This window comes from Echiichthys vipera (genome assembly GCF_963691815.1).
Source record: "Echiichthys vipera genome assembly, chromosome: 17".
In the NCBI taxonomy this organism is placed as follows: Eukaryota; Metazoa; Chordata; class Actinopteri; order Perciformes; family Trachinidae; genus Echiichthys; species Echiichthys vipera.
Window position 1 is genome coordinate 1,984,410 of NC_139842.1, and position 23,318 is coordinate 2,007,727.

At 45.3% G+C, this 23,318-nt stretch overlaps 1 protein-coding gene across 1 annotated transcript in view; it reads right to left on the bottom strand.

The window, feature by feature from the left end:
* grin2ca (glutamate receptor, ionotropic, N-methyl D-aspartate 2Ca) overlaps nucleotides 1-23,318 on the bottom strand; it is a gene marked incomplete at both ends in the record, with an annotated part of 63,572 nt that overhangs the window by 21,888 nt on the left and 18,366 nt on the right. Inside the window, 3 exons of the mRNA XM_083930655.1 lie at nucleotides 4,998-5,209; nucleotides 15,249-15,363; nucleotides 21,388-21,989. Coding sequence (XP_083786781.1) covers nucleotides 4,998-5,209; nucleotides 15,249-15,363; nucleotides 21,388-21,989 — 929 coding nt within the window. The remainder of the gene's footprint in view (nucleotides 1-4,997; nucleotides 5,210-15,248; nucleotides 15,364-21,387; nucleotides 21,990-23,318) is intronic.

Genomic DNA, 23,318 nt, shown 5'->3' on the forward strand with positions numbered 1-23,318 from the left:
GGACAGGAAATGAGAGGAGAGAACGGGAACCCTTTGATCTTAAACAATTTTGTGCCTATTTTTTGTGCCTATTTGTTGAGACTTCGCCTACCCCCTATTTATGGCCACGCGCTTTCCATTGGTACCAAGATGGAGTCTCTACGACGTTCCTATCAAAAGTTATGGCCGATTTAAAACAGGGTTAAGGTTTGAGATTAGGGTTAAGGTTTGGGATTAGGGGTTAGGGTTAAGGGGTTAAGGTTGTGTTAGGGTTAGGGTTTAGGGTTAGGATTAGGGTTAGGGGTTAGGGGTTAGGGTTGGTTTAGAGACTTGAAACTTGGGCTACCCCCCTATTTCTCAAACTGAAGTTGAATTGTGGGCTCTGCAATGATTATATCACATATGTCTATCCCTTTTTTCTTTTACATGTACATTCATGTCTAGCGACGCACAATAAGTGCATTCAACAGTGAAGATGATACACCACCTGTTCACCAAGACACCCCAAGATGTAATGACTCTCTAACCCGCAACACACACTTCTAAATCTTGATGTTGGGCCGATGGACGATGGCCCAACCCTGCTCTCTACCCTCTACCCTCTAGTCACACGCTCGTTAGATTAGCTTCTTCTTTCTTGTGATGTTTTACCTCCTTAGGCCTTTAAGAACTATTCAAATGAAGGGGACCTTTGGGGCTTTCGCTTTGCAATGAGGAATCTTTCTCGCAGCCTTCAAACAAACTCTCTGATCAAGGCTCCCCAGACCCCTTGGGCCCAGACCCCTGTGCCTGGTCGGCCTGTTGGGTAATCAATTCATGATGAAGTAGCCAGCTAAGAGGTTTGGGAACAGCCATACTTACAGTAACAAGTAACTTTTATGTCCAAAGTGTGACTAACCAGTGGACTGGTGAACATGAGTGGTGTTGCTCTGGGGCTCTGGGGAGCTCATCTATTGCTACACTCAGTCATCGCTTTAATTAAATCAACTTATGATCTAGCTCCCCATTGAACGCAGTTAATGTATGATGACATTATCTCCCCGGGTCAATACCACTCTTCACCAGGGCATTACCTCTGAATTAATCTCTGCCACTGTGCTCTGAGGGAGAAGAAGTGTCTGTCTGCAGTACAAAAGCAGTGAGGAAGAGAGAGTTTTCTGATCCCGCCGGAGAACAACCACGACTCCAAGGGAAGAGCTGGTGTTAAGTGCTTTGGGCAGCCGAGTCTGAGCCGCGCACTGTTGGCTGTTTGTCAGGCCTCTCTGAGGACGAATGAGGGAACTGCACAGATGGTCTGCTGGGCTGGTTGAACGTATGGGATTGAAGTCGGTTGACTGATTGAAAGGGAGAACATGCATTACCAGTGACTCCCCATTTAGAAAGCAGTGATGTGGGTCTAAGATGCAGGCATGTTGAGGTCTGTGGGAGAACTTTATGGCGCGGAGAAGAGTTGGATAAAGAAAGGTGACCCTGCAGCGAGAATTGGGGAACACAATTCTCAGCACAGAGGCTGACTACTAACGTGGCTGGCTGCACTCATATCATAGAAATACCAAAGATATGTTTGATGCCATTTGGAAACATTTCTAATAAACTGTAAAATTACCATTTTATGTTAATTCTTTAATTATCTAATTTAAATTCAATTCATCGGGTCATGACCGAAAGAACGAGGTCGCGGGTACAAGCGGCCGAAATGGGTTTACTCAGGAGGGGGTCTGGAGTCTCCCTTAGAGAGAGGGGGAGAAGTTCAGCATCCGTGAGGAACTCGGAGTAGAGCCGTTGCTCCTTTGCGTTAAAAGGAGCCAGTTGAGGTGGTTCAGGATCATCTAGTAAGGATGAACCCTGGGCGCCTCCCTAGGGAGGTGTTCCAGGCACGTCCAGCTGGGAGGAGGCCTCGGGGAAGACCCGGGACCAGGTGGAGAGATTATATCTCTACACTAGCCTGGGAACGCCTCAGGATCCCCCAGTTAGAGCTGGTTAATGTGGCCCAGGAAAGGGAAGTTTGGGGTCCCCTGCTGGAGCTGCTGCCCCCGCGACCCGACCCCGGATAAGCGGATGAAGAAGAGATGAGAAATTCAATTCAGTTCTATTTTACTTAGTGTCAAATCATAACAAAAGCATCTCAAGACACTAATAATTATAAAATAATCATTGTACTTATTATATTCAGTATTTATCCAGCAATCTTTTGCACACAGTAGCAACGAAAACCTTCCCTTTAACCAGGCAGGAACGTCAAACAGACCCAGCTCTGTGGAGGACGGACAAAGATTTAGCAGACATTTTTGAATGGGTCAACATTTTATCACATTGTTACAACTCTTAGATTAATTTCCTACCTGGCTTAAAAGAAAATACAGCTTCAGACAAACTCTAGTTTTGAAAATGAGCTGGTTCCAACTTTGCTTTCTTCTCTTTTATATAAGTGCAAAATGCAGATTTTTGGGTGTCGGGTGACACCACAGACAAATTAAAGAGGTCATTTTGGGGTCTGTGAGATTGTGATGAGCATTCCCAGTATTTTCTGTCATTTACAGACTAAATAAATCATCAACTAATTATAAAAACAATCCAAAGATGATCTAAGCTCCATCTCCTGACTGTTGGAAGTGTGGAGAAGCATCTTCACCCTTCATTACAGCGCTCAGGGTTTCTCCTGCAGCTGACCAAAGTGCAGATTGCCTCATTGAACTTCTTATTGACTATCTGCTTCTGCCTTGCTGGGCTTTTTCTTTTTTTTTTTTTTTGCAGCTCCATTAAAAGGTGCCGTTGTCCGTCACAGGGATCGCACCTTTTACCGGCACCGTGATTTGGTCAGCATGAGCGATAAAGCACTTCTGTCCCCCATAACACTGAAGGGACGTGATCCTCATCTTGCGTTCCCCTCATCTCGTTAACGCTATTGTCAGTAATGGATAATGGCCAGTGCTTCTCTCCTCCTCTAATGAACACCGATATCAGTCTTTTGGTGTTCAGGATTGATGACATGGCCTAATCGACCCATCTAATTGATACCCCACCATGCAGCACATATATTTTCCCTGATTGGGTCACAGGGTGATCCCTGGGATATTATACTCTGGCCAAGCAGCCTAATGAGCATCTCACCTTATTGAGTGATAAGAAGTCATTCCTGGGCTAATGGCAGGGGAAGAGCCTCTTAATCTCGTACCTAATGGCGCTCTCAAGTTAGATACAAAATCAATTAAGATAGGCATGTTAACATGTGAGAGTGCACTTGGGACTGTACAGTGATATAAAGAGGGTATGCATGAGAGGGTTTCTTTGACTTAAGAGGGTTTGCTAACAGCAAATGATTTGATAATACTAATGCAGACAGAATCACAAAATGTCTTTATGCTACATGACATCAAAACGAAAATATTCTAGGTGATTCGTCATACATACACTATATCCCCTAAATGCTAAATTGCTTATTTATAAGATATGTATGAGCCCATCTCTGCTCACCACTAGATTTTAAGTGGTCGTTTGCATAATTATTTGTGGAAAATCTCAGTTTTACTAGCCTGGCATCACCAGACTAATGCATACAAATCTGAGAACCTCTCACTTCGTTTTGGATTTCCAAGGCACATTATTGATGGTGCAGACCAAAATTCTTCAGGACCAAGCCTCCACCACAGCGACTCCCCGGTTGATCCAATCAGGAAGTGCCAAAAACTGCAGTTCTCTGAGTGTCCACTAGGGGCAGGTTTAATAACAGAGCAGTTTCTCATTGACCCCCATGTTAAACAGGCCGTTTACACAGCATCATTAAACCTGTTTAAGGACAAAAGAACATTCTAGTCTGTGTGTTTAGGTCTTATCTCCATGACAACACTGAAGGGGCTATCCGCTGGCCCTCACTTCTCCTCGGAGGTATACGTCAGCCATATGGACGTATCTCCCTCCCCCCAACATCACATACATGCCTTTTTTTGGTAAGAGGAAATGAGGCAGAGTCAAAGTCTGACAAGATGCCATTTGCCATAGGCGAGGACAATTGGATCAAGTTGAGAGAACGGACCTCGAGAGACGTCAAGATGCTACATTTTTTTTTTATACTGTTTGTGTTCTGGAGTCAATTGGATAGAGCTAGAACCAATCAGAGCCATGAATCGGTGGAAAACAATGGCAGCCAGGTCACAAAATTTCTCAAATAACAGCTAAACAGGACACAAAAATGCGCTTCTTAAAACATTTTATGTAAGAAATAGTCAATACAGTAACAGGATGTTGAGTCATATATTAGACCTGCCCCACATGAGAAGAACAGTTGTGATCGGTCCTTATAATGGGAGAGTGGCCGGACATATTTGTCGGAACAATGAAACATGACTTTGGCAGATTCGTCTGGTTTCCATGCTACAGTTTTACAGATGTAAGACTTTAGTTAATGGAGGACAGTTCTACATATCTGGTGTATTTAAAGACTTCTGGTTATGTAGAATTAGCATTTTTCCAATCAAGCGTAGAGTTTGGTTTTTAATCGAAATCTCCTTCTAGGCTGCTAAAATTCCTGGAGTTGCTTTCACTTTCAGGGACAAAAGAGACCATTCATCTATCTTTGACCTGATGATAACAGATGTTTAATTAAATCCACCTTCTTTTCTGGCTCTTGTTATTTGCAGTTTAGAAAAATACTCAGGTGGCAGCTTCTCAGTTTAGCAAGCGAAAGGAGAAGTTATCAAGCTAATTACTGTTATTGCAGTAGGTATTGGTAACTCACCAAAAGTGTCTGTTCTCGGCCAAGGATCATTTGTGTGCTCTGTAACAATTTTCTCATATAAAATAAGCCCATTAACCTTAGTTTTGAATCAGGACCCTGGTATTTGTAACAAGTATCTCAGAAAATAAGTAAAGTAACGAGGCTACAGCTGTTTTTTCAATGTGTCAAAATACTAATGTGTCAACATTGTCCTACGTTCGGGACAACCGGCCCTCTGAGCTCTTCTTGGCTGTTATGTTGAAATGGGGATGTTCAGTGTTGTTTAAATGGCGACATCACTTACGCCTCCGTCTTGTTGGACTGTCGTCGGCAGGGTACCGTGTTGCTGACGCACGTGCCAGTCACAGGGTCCACTGCCTCCACGATGACAAAGGGCCTCTCCTCCAGCGTGGCCACCGTCAGATGCCTGTAATCTGACACCGGCTCCAGGTAGGACCCGTACCGCGGCCACACGGGGTATCTCATTTGCAGGATCCCCATCTCAAAGGTCCCCACCTGAAAGAGTCGAGACATTAGGGATGAATCAGAGAAAACCCCCCAGATGCGTACCTTACCGCCTCTCATATATCTCAGATGAAACCAGTGAGGACGCAGCTGCACAACACTTTCTATCTCAACCTCATATCTTAATACAGTTGTTCCCCAATTCTCTAACTGTATACGTTGTTATCGCACGTCCTTGTGATTTGTGCGTCTGGACCCGGCGCACCGAGGAGGGTTTTTAGTTTGGAGACAGTTTAGAGGAAATTGATTTTTGGGTCACTGGGGATGTAGAGAGTGCAATTACACATCTACTGTAATGCAATGAAAGCAATTCCACCCTCTGCTCCATTACCAGTTAGCTAATTTTAATTGGATGTTGTGGGGAAATGAGCATTCGAGCAAGCTGAACACGTAATCAAGACTTGAAATTAAACATTTATTTGAAGAAGCCGTGACCTGTTTGGGACCAAATTTGCCTCTCTGACTCACTGTTTGGATAAAACTGGGGAATAAAGGGATGAAGGCCGCGGAGGACCAATTGGACCCCAATTAGCCAAAACACCAACTCATCACACACTGATTGTTAACTTTATGCTGAATCAGCTGGGGTAATTATGCCGCTTTGCCCGCCATAATTCAGAAAATGAATTACAGATTTTTTACATTTGTAATCATTCACCAGACACAGTAATGAGAAGCAGCTACAGTCATTTTTTAATTACTATCATGTTTCCATGTTCCACAGGATGAAGTGATTTATCAACAAACCCCTTCACACTTCTGATGTCTCAGTGTCACTTTACTGCACTTTATTTAAAACGTTTTATCACATCTGTTGCAAAGGCCAGACCCTGTAACAAGTAAAGGCTGAAATTATATTATCATTAATTATTCAGAATAAAATATTCATGTCTATAACTCCCTCCACTCTTCTGGAAAGGCTTTCCACAAGATTTTGGCTACAGGGATCTGCTCCCATTCAGCCAAGAGAGCATCAGGGCGCATTTACACTGTGCCTCCGTCCCGTGCCCCGTGCCCCGTGCTTTAGGGTCCTTGTCCCCCCCTCCAGGCCCGTTTGTACTCACACTACCTGGGCCTCGGAGAATGCTTCTTGCTGCCTATACGTCATCACGTCGTAACAAGTCACACGCATTGATGACGTCATGGCGATGCGTGGCTTTGTTTCCAGATCTTTCCGTAGACCTCGGAGTTTTTGTGCGTCTTGTCGACTGTTTTTGAATCTTTTCATCGACCAAATCTGCAGTAAACACTCCACCTCCGCATCACACCAGCGTGAACCTTTCGCCGCCATTGTTTGAAATGTCCGCGCATGGTCCCTCCTTCTTTTTTCTATGTCCCAACAGGCGCACAGGAAATGACCTCAGAACCGCCGTAGGCCTCGCACTCGTACATGTGCAAACACGCTTTACAAAAGCCCACCTCTCTCAAACGGCCCGTGGACGGTTGCACTCACACTGGTCAAACGAAATAGACTTTACCGGATGGACAGTGTGAGTGCGCCCTTAGTGAGGTCCAACACTGATGTTGTGGCGATATTTCCTGGCTCGCAGTCTGTGTTTTAGTTCATCCCAAAGGGTGTTGGACAGGGTTCAGGTCAGAGTAAAGGTCTTCATCATCAAATAGGGAAAACATTTATTTATGGATCTGACTTTGTGCATTGGGCAAAACAAACTGTGACCAAACTGTAAAGGCAAAGCTTTAAGACGTCTCTTAATTGGAACCAAGAAAAACCAAAACAATGGAATGAGCTCCAAAAGTACCGAACATACTTGTTTTATTTGTCCGCTCATTTATAATTCAGGCCAAACCTGAACCCACGAAGGTCAGACGACTGTACTGAATACAAAACTGCTCTTATGTCTCCAGCTAAGGCTTATTTATGCTTCTCTCCTGTTAGTGAGGATACAATACATCTGTTCAAATATCATCCGTATAGTATACACATCTTTTCCATAAATCAATAACCCTGTATCAGCTCAGTCACTCCCATAATATATCCCATAGTCTTGACAGTTAATCTGCAGAGTTTCCCATGTGGGAACGGGTGTGTCACAGTTACAGGGGAGAAATTAGAGATGAGAAGTGAAGAGCACTTTCCTTCCTTTTATCATATTTTTTCCGTAGATCGATTGCACTTGGAATCAGGGCCCCTTGGCGTCACATTGTTCACGCTCTGGGTACCGCTCTGGTGTCACTTTTCAACCTGCAGTGTAGGGTTAGGTAGTCAACAGCTAATTGCTTTGTTAGCTTTGGAAAAGATCATAGTTTGGGTTTAAAAAAAACAATATTGTACGTAACTAACATAATGGGACGTTAGTTAAGTACCTTACGAATGCAACTTATGTAGGTTACGTACGTAGCAAGGTTGTGTTTTGGTTTTACAAAGGACAAGAACAGCTATCTCCTGGGTGAAAGTCCTGTGTTTGTTTGACTCATCCACTCACATAGACCTCCTTTTTATACTCAACGTATTCTCAACAATAGAATACAATATATAAAAATAGGAAATATGATCTATTTAACACGGAGAAACGATGAACAGTAGTAGACTGCGGTTAAGGTCAGAAAAAAGGTTGTGGTTTGTCCGACTTCTTCCGGGACACGGACACAGGTCCTGTGTTTTGGGACCCGTCCACGACCCCGACCCTTGTCTCTACGCATTTTCGCGCTTTTAGGGCACCCTCCCCCTTGGCCCAGATGATCGGTGCCGTGCTTTAGCGTGATTGTCCCCCCTCCCTCTTCCCTCCCGGCCCAGGCCCGCTTGCACTCATTACTCTCATTGATCATCATAAGGAAATGATCCGGGCCTCGGCTTGTTTGCTTCTTGCTTACAGACGTCATCACCACTCGGGGATTTAGTTTTGTCGACTGTTTTTAAATATTTTCATCTGACCAAATCTGCAGTAAACACTCCACCTCTGCATCAGCGTCTTCTTAAATGTCCGTTGCGGGGAACAGACGCACATAAATAGACATCAGGACCGCTGTCAATGCTCCTGCTCGTGCATGTGCAGTCGTGCTTTAGCAAAGCCCACCTCCCTCAACCGGGCCGCAGCCGGAGACAGGAAGTGTGCCACGCTTAAGCACGGAACAGTTGCACTCACACTGGTCAAACAAACTAGACTTGAGCCGTGAATCGTGTTTGGGCATGGTACGAGTGGTGTAAGTAGACCTTTATACTACGTCGCCTGATTTCCTTCTTTGCTTTCTTTGCTCCGGACATAATTTCTACAGTAAAAAGTGAGTGGATCACACACCGGGATGATTACAAGTGTGTCTTGTACAGATGCTAAAGGGTGCTTGACGCTGCGGGCCACTGACCGAGCTGCTGTGTTTGAGGAAGCTTCACGTGAGAACAGTTTAGATAGCGAGGTGGTTGCCTATTTAAACAGCTTCATTTCACTCGACTGTGCTGCTGTAAATGTCACTAACTTCCTAGAGGGCTAAAAAAGAGTGTCATTGTGGACAAAATGTTTTTCCTCCCCCATAATCTCTGCTGTTTGTGCAGGAAGGAGGACAATCCTGTCTGATCACAGCGGTCAGTACAGCTTGTCACGATGAAATGAAAAAAGTGTGTGTTTGTGTGCGCGTGTGTGTCTGTGTGTGTGTGCAAATATCCCAATCCTCTCTGGACTCCTCAGTTATTCCTCTCTCCTGCAAAGTCATATTGATCAGTCCCGCTGTTTATCTACAGCTTCACTCACACGCCTACAGTCAAGTCGGTCACGATTTAAAGTTCAGGGAGAAGATGGTGAAAGACGTCATGTCCCTGTGGCCGACTGTGAAGATCTATACGCTTAAGTTAAACAGTGACGTCATTACAGGGAGAGGAAAACGCTATGGTAGAGCTTTCAAACTATCATCTTATCTCATCTTCAGCCGCTTATCCGGGGTCGGGTCGCGGGGGCAGCAGCTTTAGCAGGGGATCCTCAAACTTCCCTTTCCCGGGCCACATTAACCAGCTCTAACTGGGGGATCCTGAGGCGTTCCCAGGCCAGTGTGGAGATCTAATCTCTCCACCTGGTCCTGGGTCTTCCCCGAGGCCTCCTCCCAGCTGGACGTGCCTGGAACACCTCCCTAGGGAGGCGCCCAGGGTTCATCCTTACCAGATGATCCTGAACCACCTCAACTGGCTCCTTTCAATACAAAGGAGCAGCGGCTCTACTCCGAGTTCCTCACGGATGCTGAACTTCTCACCCTACTTTCAAACTATATGTTTGGGAAATTAAATACTGTCATTCAAGTACCATAGTTACATATCACCCGAAAAAATCAATTTTTAAAAACTAATTTCAGGGTTAGAGCCAGAAAACGGCAGCTTTTCAATCCCGTATGTCACCCTGCCAGATTACAGCGAGGACGGGAACACTTCCAGACCTCCTCTCACTCTTCCTCTTTACTCTCTTTTGTCACCGTTTCCCTCCATTTCCCCAAGTTACCTCAGCTTTCAGATCTGAGAGGAAATCGGAGAACCAGCTGAATAAGGACTCTCAGGAAGCACCAAAGTACAGCAGCTGCTTTAGATAAGAGCACCGGAGTGGTTTAAGTTCAAGAAAGACAAAGGGTGAGGAGCGTAATGCGAGGTATCGGTGTGTACAGTGTCAGGCTGAGATGGTTACACACAGGTGAAGTCAAAGAGAGGCTGCCCTGCAAACATGTACCATAAGAAGGCTGGCAAGAAGGCAATCATGAGATGGAATTGATTTTCAGCTCTCGGAGAAAAGTCGCCGGAGGCAGCTCAAAGTGAAGCAAAGAAAATGTATCGCCCCACATGAAGTATTTCTGAAATTAGCACAATCGAATGTGCGCTGAAGGAGTGAGAAAAATCCGTATTTCTCCCCCTAAAAAAAGGTTTATGTGAAATATCCGCATGGTGGAAATGAGTGCTGGAGTCAGGGAGGTGAACGAGAGGACACATTGAACTTTAATTCAGGGTTCGAGTTCAGACTCTCTGTCATGTTTGACCAAAACCTTACGCTTACATGTTCATCTATTTTTAAAATAGCAAATTTATGCACGCGAGTCAGTGGTGGTTAGCACTGTCGCCTCACAGCAAGAGCGTTACAGGTTCGAATCCCAGCTGGGGCCCTTCTGTGTGGAGTTTGCATGTTCTCCCCGTGTCTGCGTGGGTTTTCTCCGGGTTCTCCAGTTTCCTCCCACAGTCCAAAGACGTGCAGGTGTTCGGTTCATTGATGACTCTAAATCACCCGTAGATGTGAATGGTTGTCTGTCTCTGTTCGTCTCTATGTGTCCTGTGATAGACTGCCGTCTTCTCCAGGGTGTACCCCGCCTCACGCCCGATGTCAGCTGGGATCGGCTCCAGCCCCCCAACGACCCCGACAGGGACAAGAGGCTGAAGATGAATGAATGAATGAGTCTATCAATAAGACGTTTTTTTCCTTTGAAAAATAATGAAATCAGAAGTAGCCGACGTTTCAATTCAAGATACAACAGTCCTTGATGGTGTCATCTTTTATATAGCATGTGTATACAGTAACACATGGACCTGGCAGCAACAAAAACTCCTATAGAGGAATTTTGGAGCGCAAGCGACTTTAGCTGGTTAAAGGATCGATACCGCGATGCTGACGTTTGCCCGTAGATTGGCGAATGGCACAAGTGGGAGCGTTTGTTCCCCAGCAACCACACAGTCAAGGCCGCCTGTTAATCTCAACATGACATTAATTGGACGACTGATTAATTGGTCTATCACTAGTTACACCAGAGCCATCCTCTCTGTATGTGATAACACAGAGGAGGAGGAAATTAATATTGTTAAAAAACAACCCTCCCTAATCCACTGGGAGTGTTGCAGAGGAGAACAATGGGCTTCAACATGTACGTCCAACAGCAGAACCAGGGGCTCTAAGACACGGCTGCTCGCATCAGGATGTTCACCTGCACGCTGCAGCCGGTGCGTCTCCATCGTTGATGCTGTGCAACTGCTGCTGTTTGTCTGCACTGCATCACCCGCAAGTGCAGTACAGAATAAATATAAGAAATGAAGAAGACTGGTGGACCGGGAGAGAGACACAGCATAGAATGCGCACTCACACTGTCCTTCAGTACCGTGCCAAAACAGGTTTTATGGGTAAAGTCTAGTTCGTTTGACCAGTGTGAGTGCAACCGCTCCGCGCATAACTGCGGCCAGCTGGCCGTCCGCAGCCTGTTTGAGAGAGGTGGGCTTTTGTAAAGCACGTTTGCACATGTATGAGCACGAGCGTGCGCACGTGTACGAGCACGAGGCCTACGGCGGTTCTGAGGTCATTTCCTGTGCGCCTGTTGGGACGTAGAAAAAAGAAGGAGGGACCATGCGCGGACATTTCAAACAATGGCGGCGAAAGGTTCACGTTGGTGTGATGCGGAGGTGGAGTGTTTACTGCAGATTTGGTCGATGAAAAGATTCAAAAACAGTCGACAAGACGCACAAAAACTCAGAGGTCTACGGAAAGATCTGGAAACAAAGCCACGCATCGCCATGACGTCATCAATGCGTGTGACGTGTTACGGCGTGATGACGTATAGGCAGCAAGAAGCATTCTCCGAGGCCCAGGTAGTGTGAGTACAAACGGGCCTGGAGGGGGGGACAAGGACCCTAAAGCACGGGGCACGGGACGGACGCGCAGTGGGAGGGCGCCCTTAGAGTCCAACAGCGCCCCTTAATTATCCCTAAACTTCAAATTTGAAACACAGAGCTAAAATCATTAGAAACAGCTTTTGCCACAGTTTTAGCTTTTTAAAATAAGGGGTTTGCTGCTTTATGATACTATATGATAATAACAAATGTATAATAATGTCAGTAAAGACTCTTTTTGATGACTTGCTTGCATCTGCAGGTCCAGACAATAGCTCCTGATTTAAACCGGCGTTCCCATGAGCACTTTGCAGCAGTGGATTTAACAGCTCGACATCTTGCCTCTCAGTAAAGTAAAGGAACATTATGGTATTAACGGATGTTTTAAGCCGCTTGTCTCAATCCACCCCCGGACAGTGGACAGTATTTGAGTGAGCAGGTGAGTAAATCCAGCTCCTGAATGATTGCGGGGCAGAGAGCAAACGTTAGCTGTGATTGAGCAAAGTCAGCCAAAAACAACAGCAGATGAGCGGCTTTGTTGAAACAGCAGTTTGGGGAATGACAGCTGGGTTACTGAGAGGAGTGAATGTTGTATCGCTGAAAGGCAGAGCGCCATGATGTGTGAACAGGAAACGCACGTATCCACTCTTGCTGGCTGTTTGATGTAAACTACAAGTGTTCAGTTCGTTCTACGATGGCGGCTGTCACGGATCATTCTTAATACTCCAAAGGAAATCACATAATAGATCACATCACAATCTCCTCTGTCCTGTTTCACATTTCAAATCTAACTTGAGACCTTTTTTAAAAGCCTTTCCAGACATTTTAAAACCTCATTGCCATTTAAAGTTCTAACTTGTTGCATCAGTGGCGTATCCTCATTAGCAAATCCGGGACAGTCGCTAACAGCCGGACGTGGCCCAACGTAGTGAACCCAGAGTGTATTAAAGAGTGTTTTAAAGACTTACCTACTGGCCCCTGTACCAGCTCCTCTCATAGTAAAGTCCATTCAAGTGGATTACCAAAGTCAATCCCAAAGGAAGGAGCCCATTGGTGCTTTATTCCAGCAAAACATGTCAATTTTGTGGTTTGTAAGCGTTTGGTTTCCCTGTAATGTCACGTGAGGGGTAGGGGGCGTGTGTTGCCTTTTGGATTGACAGTCAAGAAGGGACTTTACTATGAGAGGAGCTGGTACAGGGGCCAGTAGGTAAGTCTTTAAAACACCCTTTTAATAAACTCTGGCTTCACTAATGACGTTGTTGGTGCTTTGTTTTGTGTGTAGGGACTCTTCTCATGCTGCTGCAGAGGTTTGCTGTTATTTTCAGCAGCATTAGTGGTTAAAAAAGACCTTTGAATGCCTTCACCGTACTGCCCCGAGCTAATCAGTGTTAGCCACGTCCAACTGTTAGCGACTCTACCGGAAGCTACAAAATTTAATACCTCACAAACTGGAGCTTAAGACATTTCAATACTTTTCTAGGACCTCAATTGATGCCTAATTGATTTATCAACTTTAAATACTTTTAGGACCCTTTCAGAAACCCTGGTTTAAATTTTATACCTTTAAAAATTCAAATTTTCCATTTGTTTCGATTCCAAAATATATCTTTAAGTGTTGAACAGTCACAAAGTCAGTGGTATTTAGTAGTATTGACTAAATACATACGTAAGACATATGATCCACAGAGGTTCATTAAGTACTGTATCTATATCTTTGCACCAGCTGCTGGATTAGTTCATACACACAATGGCGTCTGTCTGCTTCCATGACCACGGTTCCCCTTTAACTCAGAGCCTTGATAACATATTGGAGGTTAATCTGGAGTAGCAGCCGAAAACATAAATTTCACATAATTAGCTTTGAAACACCAGCGGCTGTTTACTCTGAGCGTGATGTTTTAACTAAACACCTTTTATTCAACCGGCGGAGGACGTGAACTCCCTCCAGTCTCCGGGGTCCACGTCACATCTGCCCCCCGTGGTTAAATTAACGTTTCAATCTCCAAACGAGTCAGCGAGGTGGCACGCTGCAGCAGAGTTAGCAGATAAATGTGTGCGTGGGCTTTCTTTTAATATCTTTCTGAAAGAGATGGAGGGTGGGAGTGAAGTGACAGAGGTGTGCGTGCGATAAGGAAACGATCCTTCATTAAGTAGCTCATTGGCATCAGTGGAGCTCTGACTGGTCTTTACAAAGAGACCAGCGATGTATGAAATCACTCTGCCTTTAGCGTGCACAGAACGACGTCAGCGAAAGACACAGTGGGACTGCAGAACGGCTCTTTTGTTTGCACATGCTACGAGTTACATGTGCACTCTGGGTTTTCCCTGCCATTAAACGGCTAAGGCGCCGCCTGAGTGTGTGAGCGTTAGTTCAATGAGAGGCTGCAGTCCACGTCCGCAGCTTTGATAACGCCAGGGCGGAGAGTTCATTGCATCCCCGTTGAGACCAGCGTATGAAGTTAAAGTCTCATTTCGGCGTAAATAATCCCATGGTCTTTTCCAACATTTGCACACATCAAATAAGCAATCAAGACAGTTTGTTTGTGTAACAACTATTAACGGAGAAATACGGGGGAGTCGCTAATACGTCCTAAGTCCCCGAGCTAATCAGTGCTAGCCACGTCCGGCTGTTAGTGACCCTCCAGGATTTCTCCGTTAATAGTTCATACACCAAAGAATTGTCTTGATGGCTTATTTGATGTGTGCAAGTGTCGAAAAGAGACCATGGGATGATTTTACGCCGTAATTTCACTTGAACAGTAACATCGAATACACATCAAGCAGCAGCGAGTTGCCACTGGGCGGAATAATCACATTTTTCTGCGTGTGTGTGTGTGTGTGTGTGTGTGTGTGTGTGTGTGTGTGTGTGTGTGTGTGTGTGTGTGTGTGTGTGTGTGTGTGTGTGTGTGTGTGGTTGTGTCTAAAGGAATTAATTCTTTGTAAACACGTCACCGGGTCACAGGACTCTGTTACAGCTTGACTGTGGGTATTATCTGACCACACTTTGTCGCCTTAAGTCAAACGATCCCCAACTTTTTATTTTGGCTGCCCGTCGCAGCGGACCGCGATGCCAGCCCCACTTTACCACTGCTTTGGGGTTTGGGGCATAATGCTACCCCTGAGAAAGCAGCAGTGCAGTGTTTTGCAGTTTGGCAGTAAATAAATGCTACATCTCCGAGCCACACCCGCTCCACGTTACCGTGTCTTACTTGCTGTAAGCTCCAGATCACTTCAGCCAGCACAACTCAGCGGTGGACCAGCTGTTATCATTCAGTGAGCTGCTCTTCCTAGTTCTGCTTTAGTTGAGGGGGTCTTTCCTCGCAACCACAAAGCTTTACGATAATAATTGCATCACCAATATGCGTATGATTTGTGCCTAAGCCCTCTGAAAACCCAGAGAAGACCATGGCATTCAGACATACATATGGTGTGCACAGTAACTAGTGTAAAGCTCACCTTGTCCCACTGTCTCTCCCTGTCCAGAGTGATGATGATCATGGCAGGGTTGACCAGGTAACCGTTGCTGTTGAAGGAGAAGTCGTTGTGTTCCCAGGTTACGTTCAACATGTGCCTGCAGAGAAGCAAAGAGAGAGAGATGATCAGTGACTTAGTTTCAGTATCAGCCCTTCTGTGGTTAAGCTTATGGATAGGATACGATTTATTTATTGATATCAATGCCGGTATTGATTCTGCTTATTGGCCCGGTTCTTTAATAACCCCCTTTATTAACCCTAACCCTAACCCTACTTTATTAACCCTAACCCTAACCCTTCTTCATTAACCCTACCCGTAACCCTAACCCTTCTTTACTAACCCTAAACCTAACCCTTCTTCATTAACCCTACCCGTAACCCTAACCCTTCTTCATTAACCCTAACCGTAACCCTAACCCTTCTTTACTAACCCTAAACCTAACCCTTCTTCATTAACCCTACCCGTAACCCTAACCCTTCTTCATTAACCCTAACCCTAACCCTTACCCTAACCCCCCTAACCCTAACCCTGATCCTTTCTCTGTGTGGACAAGTCGCCCACACAGGTTATCAGCCCGCCCATATGACGCTAATGTCATTCACGCCACACTTAGTTAGAACATTAACAGTATAGACATTACACAAAGGTAACCTCGCTCCACCAGATGGGTTGATTCTCATTGTCTCAGCAGATCCATCTGGGAACTCTCGTTTAGAGATCTTTTGGGAAGGGGTGAAAATACTGGTTGCTGATTGGATAAAGCATCTGTCTATCACCAACATACGGGCCAAATCAACCAATCAGATCGTAGACGTATGACTCCGTGCTAACAGCGTGGAGGCAAAGCTTAGAAAATAAACATGTCAGTAAAGGATAAGAGGCTGAAGATGAGATGAGATATATCCAAACTTAGGCTGTTTTAAAGTCATTCATGCCTTCATTCCCTATCCTAGCAAACAAATTGATGCAACACAGCAGAATAACATTGGTGACTGCAGTCGATGAATGTCATCTTATTTACCGATCAGGCAAATATCATCTGCAGGGTTCGAATGGGTGCTTGAAATCCTTGAAAATTAATTTTAATGTTGTGTTTTCAAGGTTTGAAAAGTGCTTAAATTTTGGGTAAAGTGCTTGAAAATGCTTGAAATTGTTTCCACATTTCTCTCACAACAAATAGCTATAGAATAGACTTATTGTTGAATTTCTTATCCTTCTGGTGTTACGCAACAATTTTAGTTGTTTTTAGCATAATATCGTCCCCTTTTAACGTGATTTTAATGAAAAACTGTTACTGTAAAGTGTTGGAAACGCTTGAAAATTGAACTTAAAGTGCTTGAATTTGACCCCCGAAAAGTTGCATTTGATAACGACGATCAGCTCTTATATTGTACTGTTTTAATGATTCAGTTTTGGGAATAACGTACGTTTCTCTTAGGATCCTGAAACCATTTCGAAGTGATGATAGTGTCACAAATGCTTCGTCATTGAGCAGAAAAAACAGCTGCATCGGAGCAAGAGAGACGCGCGGCGTCCTGACGGCTTCAGCTCTGTGCAGAAAAAACCTCCGTGTCCTTTGATTCCCTTGTGTCATCACTCACATCCTGTTATATTAGACCTGCTGTGCCGCTCTCTCACCTCAGCCGCCACTCCAGCAGAGGTGATGAAAGCCCGCTGGGAGGAGAACAGCCCTCAGATCCGTCCGTGTGAAAAGCCTATTTAATCTGGTAATCTGCGATAATCCCATTAACAGGTGAGCGGACTCATTATCAAGAGCTCGTTTGAGAAAAAAACCCTCTCCAATCAAGTGAGGACAAATCTGAGAACCGCGGGGGATGTTAATGTTTGATCTTGCTGGAAAGAGAAGATGATGACTATAAAGTTAATGGAAAGTGCTTTCTTCTGTCTCGTCGACCTTCCCGTTACCGACTACAGCCGCCGCCGCCGCTGCTCAAATCGTGCCTGCTGGGTTTGGAAAGTCTAAAAGGAGATGGATGAACAGTATCAAAGCCGGAGATAATGTTCACCATTTGCACTTTTTTTATGCACGGTTCGGGCTGACAAAAGGAAAAGTCGTCTCCCCTGCAGCTCTGAAGACTCCTAAAGAAAAATGACTTCTGACATCAGAGAGACGTTTCACAATGCGACATTAGCGTCTGTTGATGCTCGTGTCCCGTTAGCAGCCCCTCGGTGAACATCGGCACAACGGCACACATTTACTCACAGCACAGATCTCCCTGAATGACCTTGGTTTATTTGGGCCAAAGCTGATGCTGGAGCAGGTTTCTTTTTTCCCTGGCTCTTCTCTTTTGCTGATAAAAGCATTTTTCTAACGTAATAGGATTGTTCTGTAGCACAGATGGCATCAGATTGCTCTTTAGGGCATGGTTTAAATGAGGAGAAGCCACATTACATACCCTATCCATCGTCACCAAACACCAAATTACCTCGCAATGTCCAAGAGATATAAGATAGAGCTCAGGGCTGAGGAGGTGATAGATGAGAGCGGGGCAGAGGACACAGCACTGACAGTTGCTTTAAAATGTTTCGCAACACCTCGCAGATGGGAAGTTATGAATAAATGATCAACTTTGACCTCTTTTTCGCCCAGTCCCACAGAAGTAGGTCTGAATCATTACTGTTGTGACTTTACAATAGATCAGGAACGTAAGAGAATAGTAATTTTTCCAATGTGAGCCCTGACGGTGCAACTGATGTCTGTCCTCTCTAAGGGCGCACTCACACTGTCCATCCGTACCGTAACCAAACAGGTTTTACGGGTAAAGCCTAGTTCATTTGACCAGTGTGAGTGCAACCGCTCCGCGCCTAGCTGCGGCCAGATTGATGGCCACTGCCCGTTTGAGAGAGATGGGCTTTTGTAAAGCGTGTTTGCACGTGTACGAGCACGAGGCCTACGGCGGTTCTGAGGTCATTTCCTGTGCGCCTGTTGGGACATAGAAAAAAGAAGGAGGGACCATGCGCGGACATTTAAAACAATGGCGGTGAAAGGTTCACGTTGGTGTGATGCGGAGGTGGAGTGTTTATTGCAGATTTGGTCGATGAAAAGAGTCAAAAACAGTCGACAAGACGCACAAAAACTCTGAGGTCTATGGAAAGATTTGGAAACAAAGCCACGCATCGCCATGACGTCATCAATGCGTGTGACGTGTTACGGCGTGATGACGTATAGGCAGCAAGAAGCATTCGCCGAGGCCCAGGTAGTGTGAGTACAAACGGGCCTGGAGGGGGGGACAAGGACCCTAAAGCCCGAGGCACGGGACGGGCGGAGAGTGTGAGTGCGCCTTAAGAAGCAAAGACAGAAGTGCTCTTCGGAGGGATGCCGGGGAACATAGTTGGGCTTACAAAGTCTTTGATTTTGACACGAGATACCGCAGTTTGCCTTCAATCATCAGCACAGATTTCTTTAATTCCAGATCACAAACTTTCCTTCACCTCAACCATGTTCTTAGAGTTGTTCCGTATCCAGTATCAGAAATGCGCTTGATACACCGAAAATGCTGGCATCGGTATCGGTACTGAAGCCCAGGCACCGATCCGATACCACATAATTTATTCGAAATAGGAATCTATTTCCCTGTACTCGGAGTATTGGAATCAGTATGGGGAGGGAAAAAATGGTATAGGTACATCTCGACACAAAATCAAGCTATACTGTGTGGTTATTTCATTCAGATGTAACTACAACGTTTACGTGTTTTACCGGAATAAATCTTCAATGGGCTCCTTCCCTTTGGATTGACTCTGGTTATTGACTTGAATGGACTTTCCTACCAAAGGAGCTGGAACCGGGGCCGGTCATATCTTTTAAACACTCTTCTAATAAACTCTGGGTTCACAAACTATGTTTTTGGGGCTTCGGTTAATGTGTAAGGACTCTTCTCATGCTGCTGCGGAGGTTCGGTGTTATTTTGAGCAGTGGTTAAAAAAGACGTTTTAATGCATTCAACTTGCAGCCCCGAGCTAATCCTAGTTAGCCGCATTTGGCTGTTAGCGACTGTTAGCGTCTGTCCCGGATTTCTCCGTCAGTAGTTCCTACATAAAAAAATGGTCGTGATGGCTTATTTGATGAGTGTATTTGCCTAAAAAGAGCCTGGGGTGATTTTACACCGGAGTTTCACTTTAACTGGAGCTACATTGGGAATACGGTCTAATAAAGAATATCCAAATATTCCAAAGAATATGCTGTTTCAATGGCCCGTATCATATTGGAAATATTAGTGGAATATTAGTGTGTATGTAAACATAGTCATTGTTTCTGGAGGAGGTGACCTATTTTCTTGTTTATGTCTAAGGAAAAAAAATAACTAAACAAGTGTTAGTCCAGATTGGTTGGCACTGTCGCCTCACAGCAAGAGGGTAACAGGTTTGCATCCCGGCTGGGGCCCTTCTGTGTGGAGTTTGCATGTTGTCCCCGTGTCTGCGTGGGTTTTCTCCGGGTTCTCCGGTTTCCTCCCACAGTCCAAAGACGTGCAGGTGTTCGGTTCATTGATGACTCTAAATCACCCGTAGGTGTGAATGGTTGTCTGTCTCTGTTCGTCTCTATGTGTCCTGTGATAGACTGGCGTCCTGTCCAGGGTGGACCCCGCCTCACACCCGATGTCAGGTGGGATCGGCTCCAACCCCCCCTCCGCGACCCCGACAGGGACAAGCGGTTGAAGATGAATGGATGGATGGATGGATAGTCCAGATTGGCTTTTTGTCTGGCTTGACATCTTGCACATTAACAGTTGCTGACGTTAAGTGCGTTTTCATTGTACTCAGGGGTTCAATTAGAAATGCCAGCATTATCCTTAACGTCTAATTTATGTTTAAACACAACAAACACCATGAAGAACACATGAGACGGTCTAAAGCTTCAGGGGTTCATATCTCATGTTCACCATTAGCGGCAGGCCTCTCTAAAGTTGAGCCTCCCCTCTGTAAATCACTCGTCGTTTATGAGCGCCGTCTTCAAGTGGCCCAAGTGGCCATTTTTCTCATCGTGTGCAGAGTGCAGTCTTCTTCTTCAATCACTGGCCACGAGCTCTTCTTTTCTTCTGTTAGCATGCTTGAATTCATCATGCTGCTTTGTGCTCTTGTGTGTGCCAACACATGAATAGATAGAGGGGAGGAAACATGGGAATTCAAGCCTTTACAAAATGGAAATACTGCAGAACCAGTGTTCTGTGAATCACTGAATAAACACAGTAATCAAATAATGGACAAGTCTCAAATACCAAGAATCTGACAAGCAATGCACGTTAAGTCCAGTTGCTAAAAACGAGGAGAGTGGAATTACATCTGCTGTAATAAGAGCTTTAAGTCATACTCACTAGGGGTGGAACGGTTCACAAAATCCACTGTTCGGTTCATATCACGGTTTTGGGGTCACGTTTTTTTTGGTTTGTTGTTTTTTCTATTTCTTTTAGCTTCTAAAAACACCATGTATCAGATTTGTAGCCTAATAATTAAAACGAAAACTTAATCAGATATTCTTAAGGACATATCATGCAATCATGCAAAGACTGACGAAGAAGAGCGTAGCGGGAGCTTGCGTAGCGGGAGCTTGCATAGCGGGAGCGTGCGTAGCGTTGTGGCTGTGTGCTTACAGAGAGAGCGTGGATCAAGTCTCCCAGCGCGCTGGGACTTGACGCACTGAGACAGTAGCGCTGAGACAGTAGCGCTGAGACGGAGTGCTGAGACGTAGCGCTGAGACGTAGCGCTGAGACGTAGCGCTGAGACGGTAGCGCTGAGACGTAAGGCTGAGAAATGCCAACATGTAGATGTCCTTGTAAAAGTATAAAAATACGTACTCGTTATGTGGTTTTTATCTACGCCAACAGTGGACATAAGTTACTGCGAGCAGCCACGGACGCGTTCAGCTGAAAGTCACCGGTTGACATGGTGACAGGTTCAACCGAAGCACTGGTTGCTCTGAAACAATCGTGATACTGTCACAATTCAGTAGGACGCCACTTCTGTTGCACACGCACATTTCGTTTGACGTGGGCTGAGAAAGAGACTATACTTCTAAAACTGTGGATATAAGAAATTAAGCATTTTGAGACTGCTACAAAAAAGACCTGGTTCTGGTTCCCTCGGTCCAAACACGTTAGCTCACCTGAACAGAGTGTCGTTACTAACAGGAGGCTTGACGGGGTTGTGACAGTCACTGTGGCCCTCGGGAACGAAGCCTCTTTGTTTCCGAAAGCTCTGCACGCCTTTCACCACAATGGCCACGCCGTCCCGCACCCTCTTCCTCAGGCTCATCCTCCACCGGTCTGTGATGATGCTGATGAGCCCCACGGGGAAGCTGTCAGGCGGGGGCATGTCCGGGTTCCCCACTGCCAGGCTAGGGAGAATCCAGATGTAGCCCGGCCCCACCAGTCCAGACTCGGCCGCCATGCTGAACAGGTACTGCGCCTCTTCGTGGGAGCAGTAGACCAGCAGCACCTGGGCGTCGATCTGCTGCAGCAGCCTTCGCGCCCGGATGTCGTTCATGCCGTCGGCGGACATGTCGAAGGTCAGCACGTCCTGCAGCTCCCATATGAAGTAGCTGGTGTCGGTGAAGGACTTAACGTAATCCACGTAGGTTTCATAGCCCGGGTAGAGACTGGTTATGACCACGAAGCTGTCCCAGTTGTACTCCTCCATCACCTTGAACATGCCGTTGATCTGCTGCTCGATGGAGGAGCCCAGCTGGAGGAAGTTGGAGCCCTCACCCTGGAGGAAGAGAAAGACATCAACATTAGGAGACGGGAAATTTATCAAGACCTTAATGGTTCGTTAACCAACTGCACGCAATTTGCTGCGGACTAACTAGCAAAATGAACATGTCTTAATTCAATTTGTGTAACGTGCAGCACACTCTCTGGAGGACCCTCTTCATACCTATGAGGGTACACACTCAGATCACACACTCAGATGTGAGTTGCCCGACCAGTAGTGTCTGTAGTTGAGCCTCGACAGGAGTTAAGTGGTTGTGCTTTATTTTGCTCTTCCAGGAGCTTCAGACTCATTCATCACTTAAACTCACATGTCTTACTTTCGCCGCGCAAACACTGGCCGTCATCCATACTTGCAAATTCAGAGGGATGGCACTATCACTGCGGCCAGCGCAGGCTCTGTGTTTCATCTGTCTTTTCCTGCAAATACAATGACCTCGAGAGAGAAACCAGGATTTTTTTTTCTGCTTTTATTATTAAAAGAAGTGAAAAGAGGAATGGAAACACTTTATAGCATCTTGTGGTGTGTGATACTTCTCCCCTGGGGGTTTTCATTAAAGCAGCGTTCTCCAGTCTTTTGGGTGGGGTGATGCTTCAGGGGGTCGACCAAAATTAGGAAATCAATCTTAGAGTTTTTTACCAATTAAAGGCAAAACACCTGCCGTGACATCACTGATAGGGGTGTGGCTAAAGGCGCCTGAGAGAAGAGACAGCGCAGCAACATCTTCGGCCTGTGATTTAGTATCGCGTTACCCTTTAAAGGTGCTGTCTGTGACAACAGATCAATAAATCACCACCGAAACCAAAAGGAAAAAGAAAACTTTGCTCTGTACTGTGTCTTTTGTATTACTCTGTCATTTTAGTGGCAAACATGACGGATTCCTTCCCGCACAAATACTTTCTTTCTTCCAGTACAAATATGAAGTAATAGTTGTTCTTCCAGCGCCAAGTTAGAGCCCTGAGAGGCGACAGAACGCTGGATATTAGTTATATTTCACGGCTGCAACGAACAATAATTAATCTATAAAGTGTCTGAAAGATGTCTTGTTTTGTCCACAACTCAGAGATAATGAGTTGACTGTCATAGAGGAGGAAATATTCACATTTAAGAAGCATCAATCAGACATTTTAGACTTTGTTTTCTTTAAAAAATGACTCAACTAATCTATTAATCTTTACAGCTCAAGAATAAAGTTGCTTTCATCTACAAAAGTCTGTTGCTTATTGAATTATTGCTCAGTTGAGGATGTTGATAAGTTGTTAGATGAGGAGGAGGATAACACCAAAGGGGTTTTAAAGAACATGGCAACCCAAAGCATATTATTAT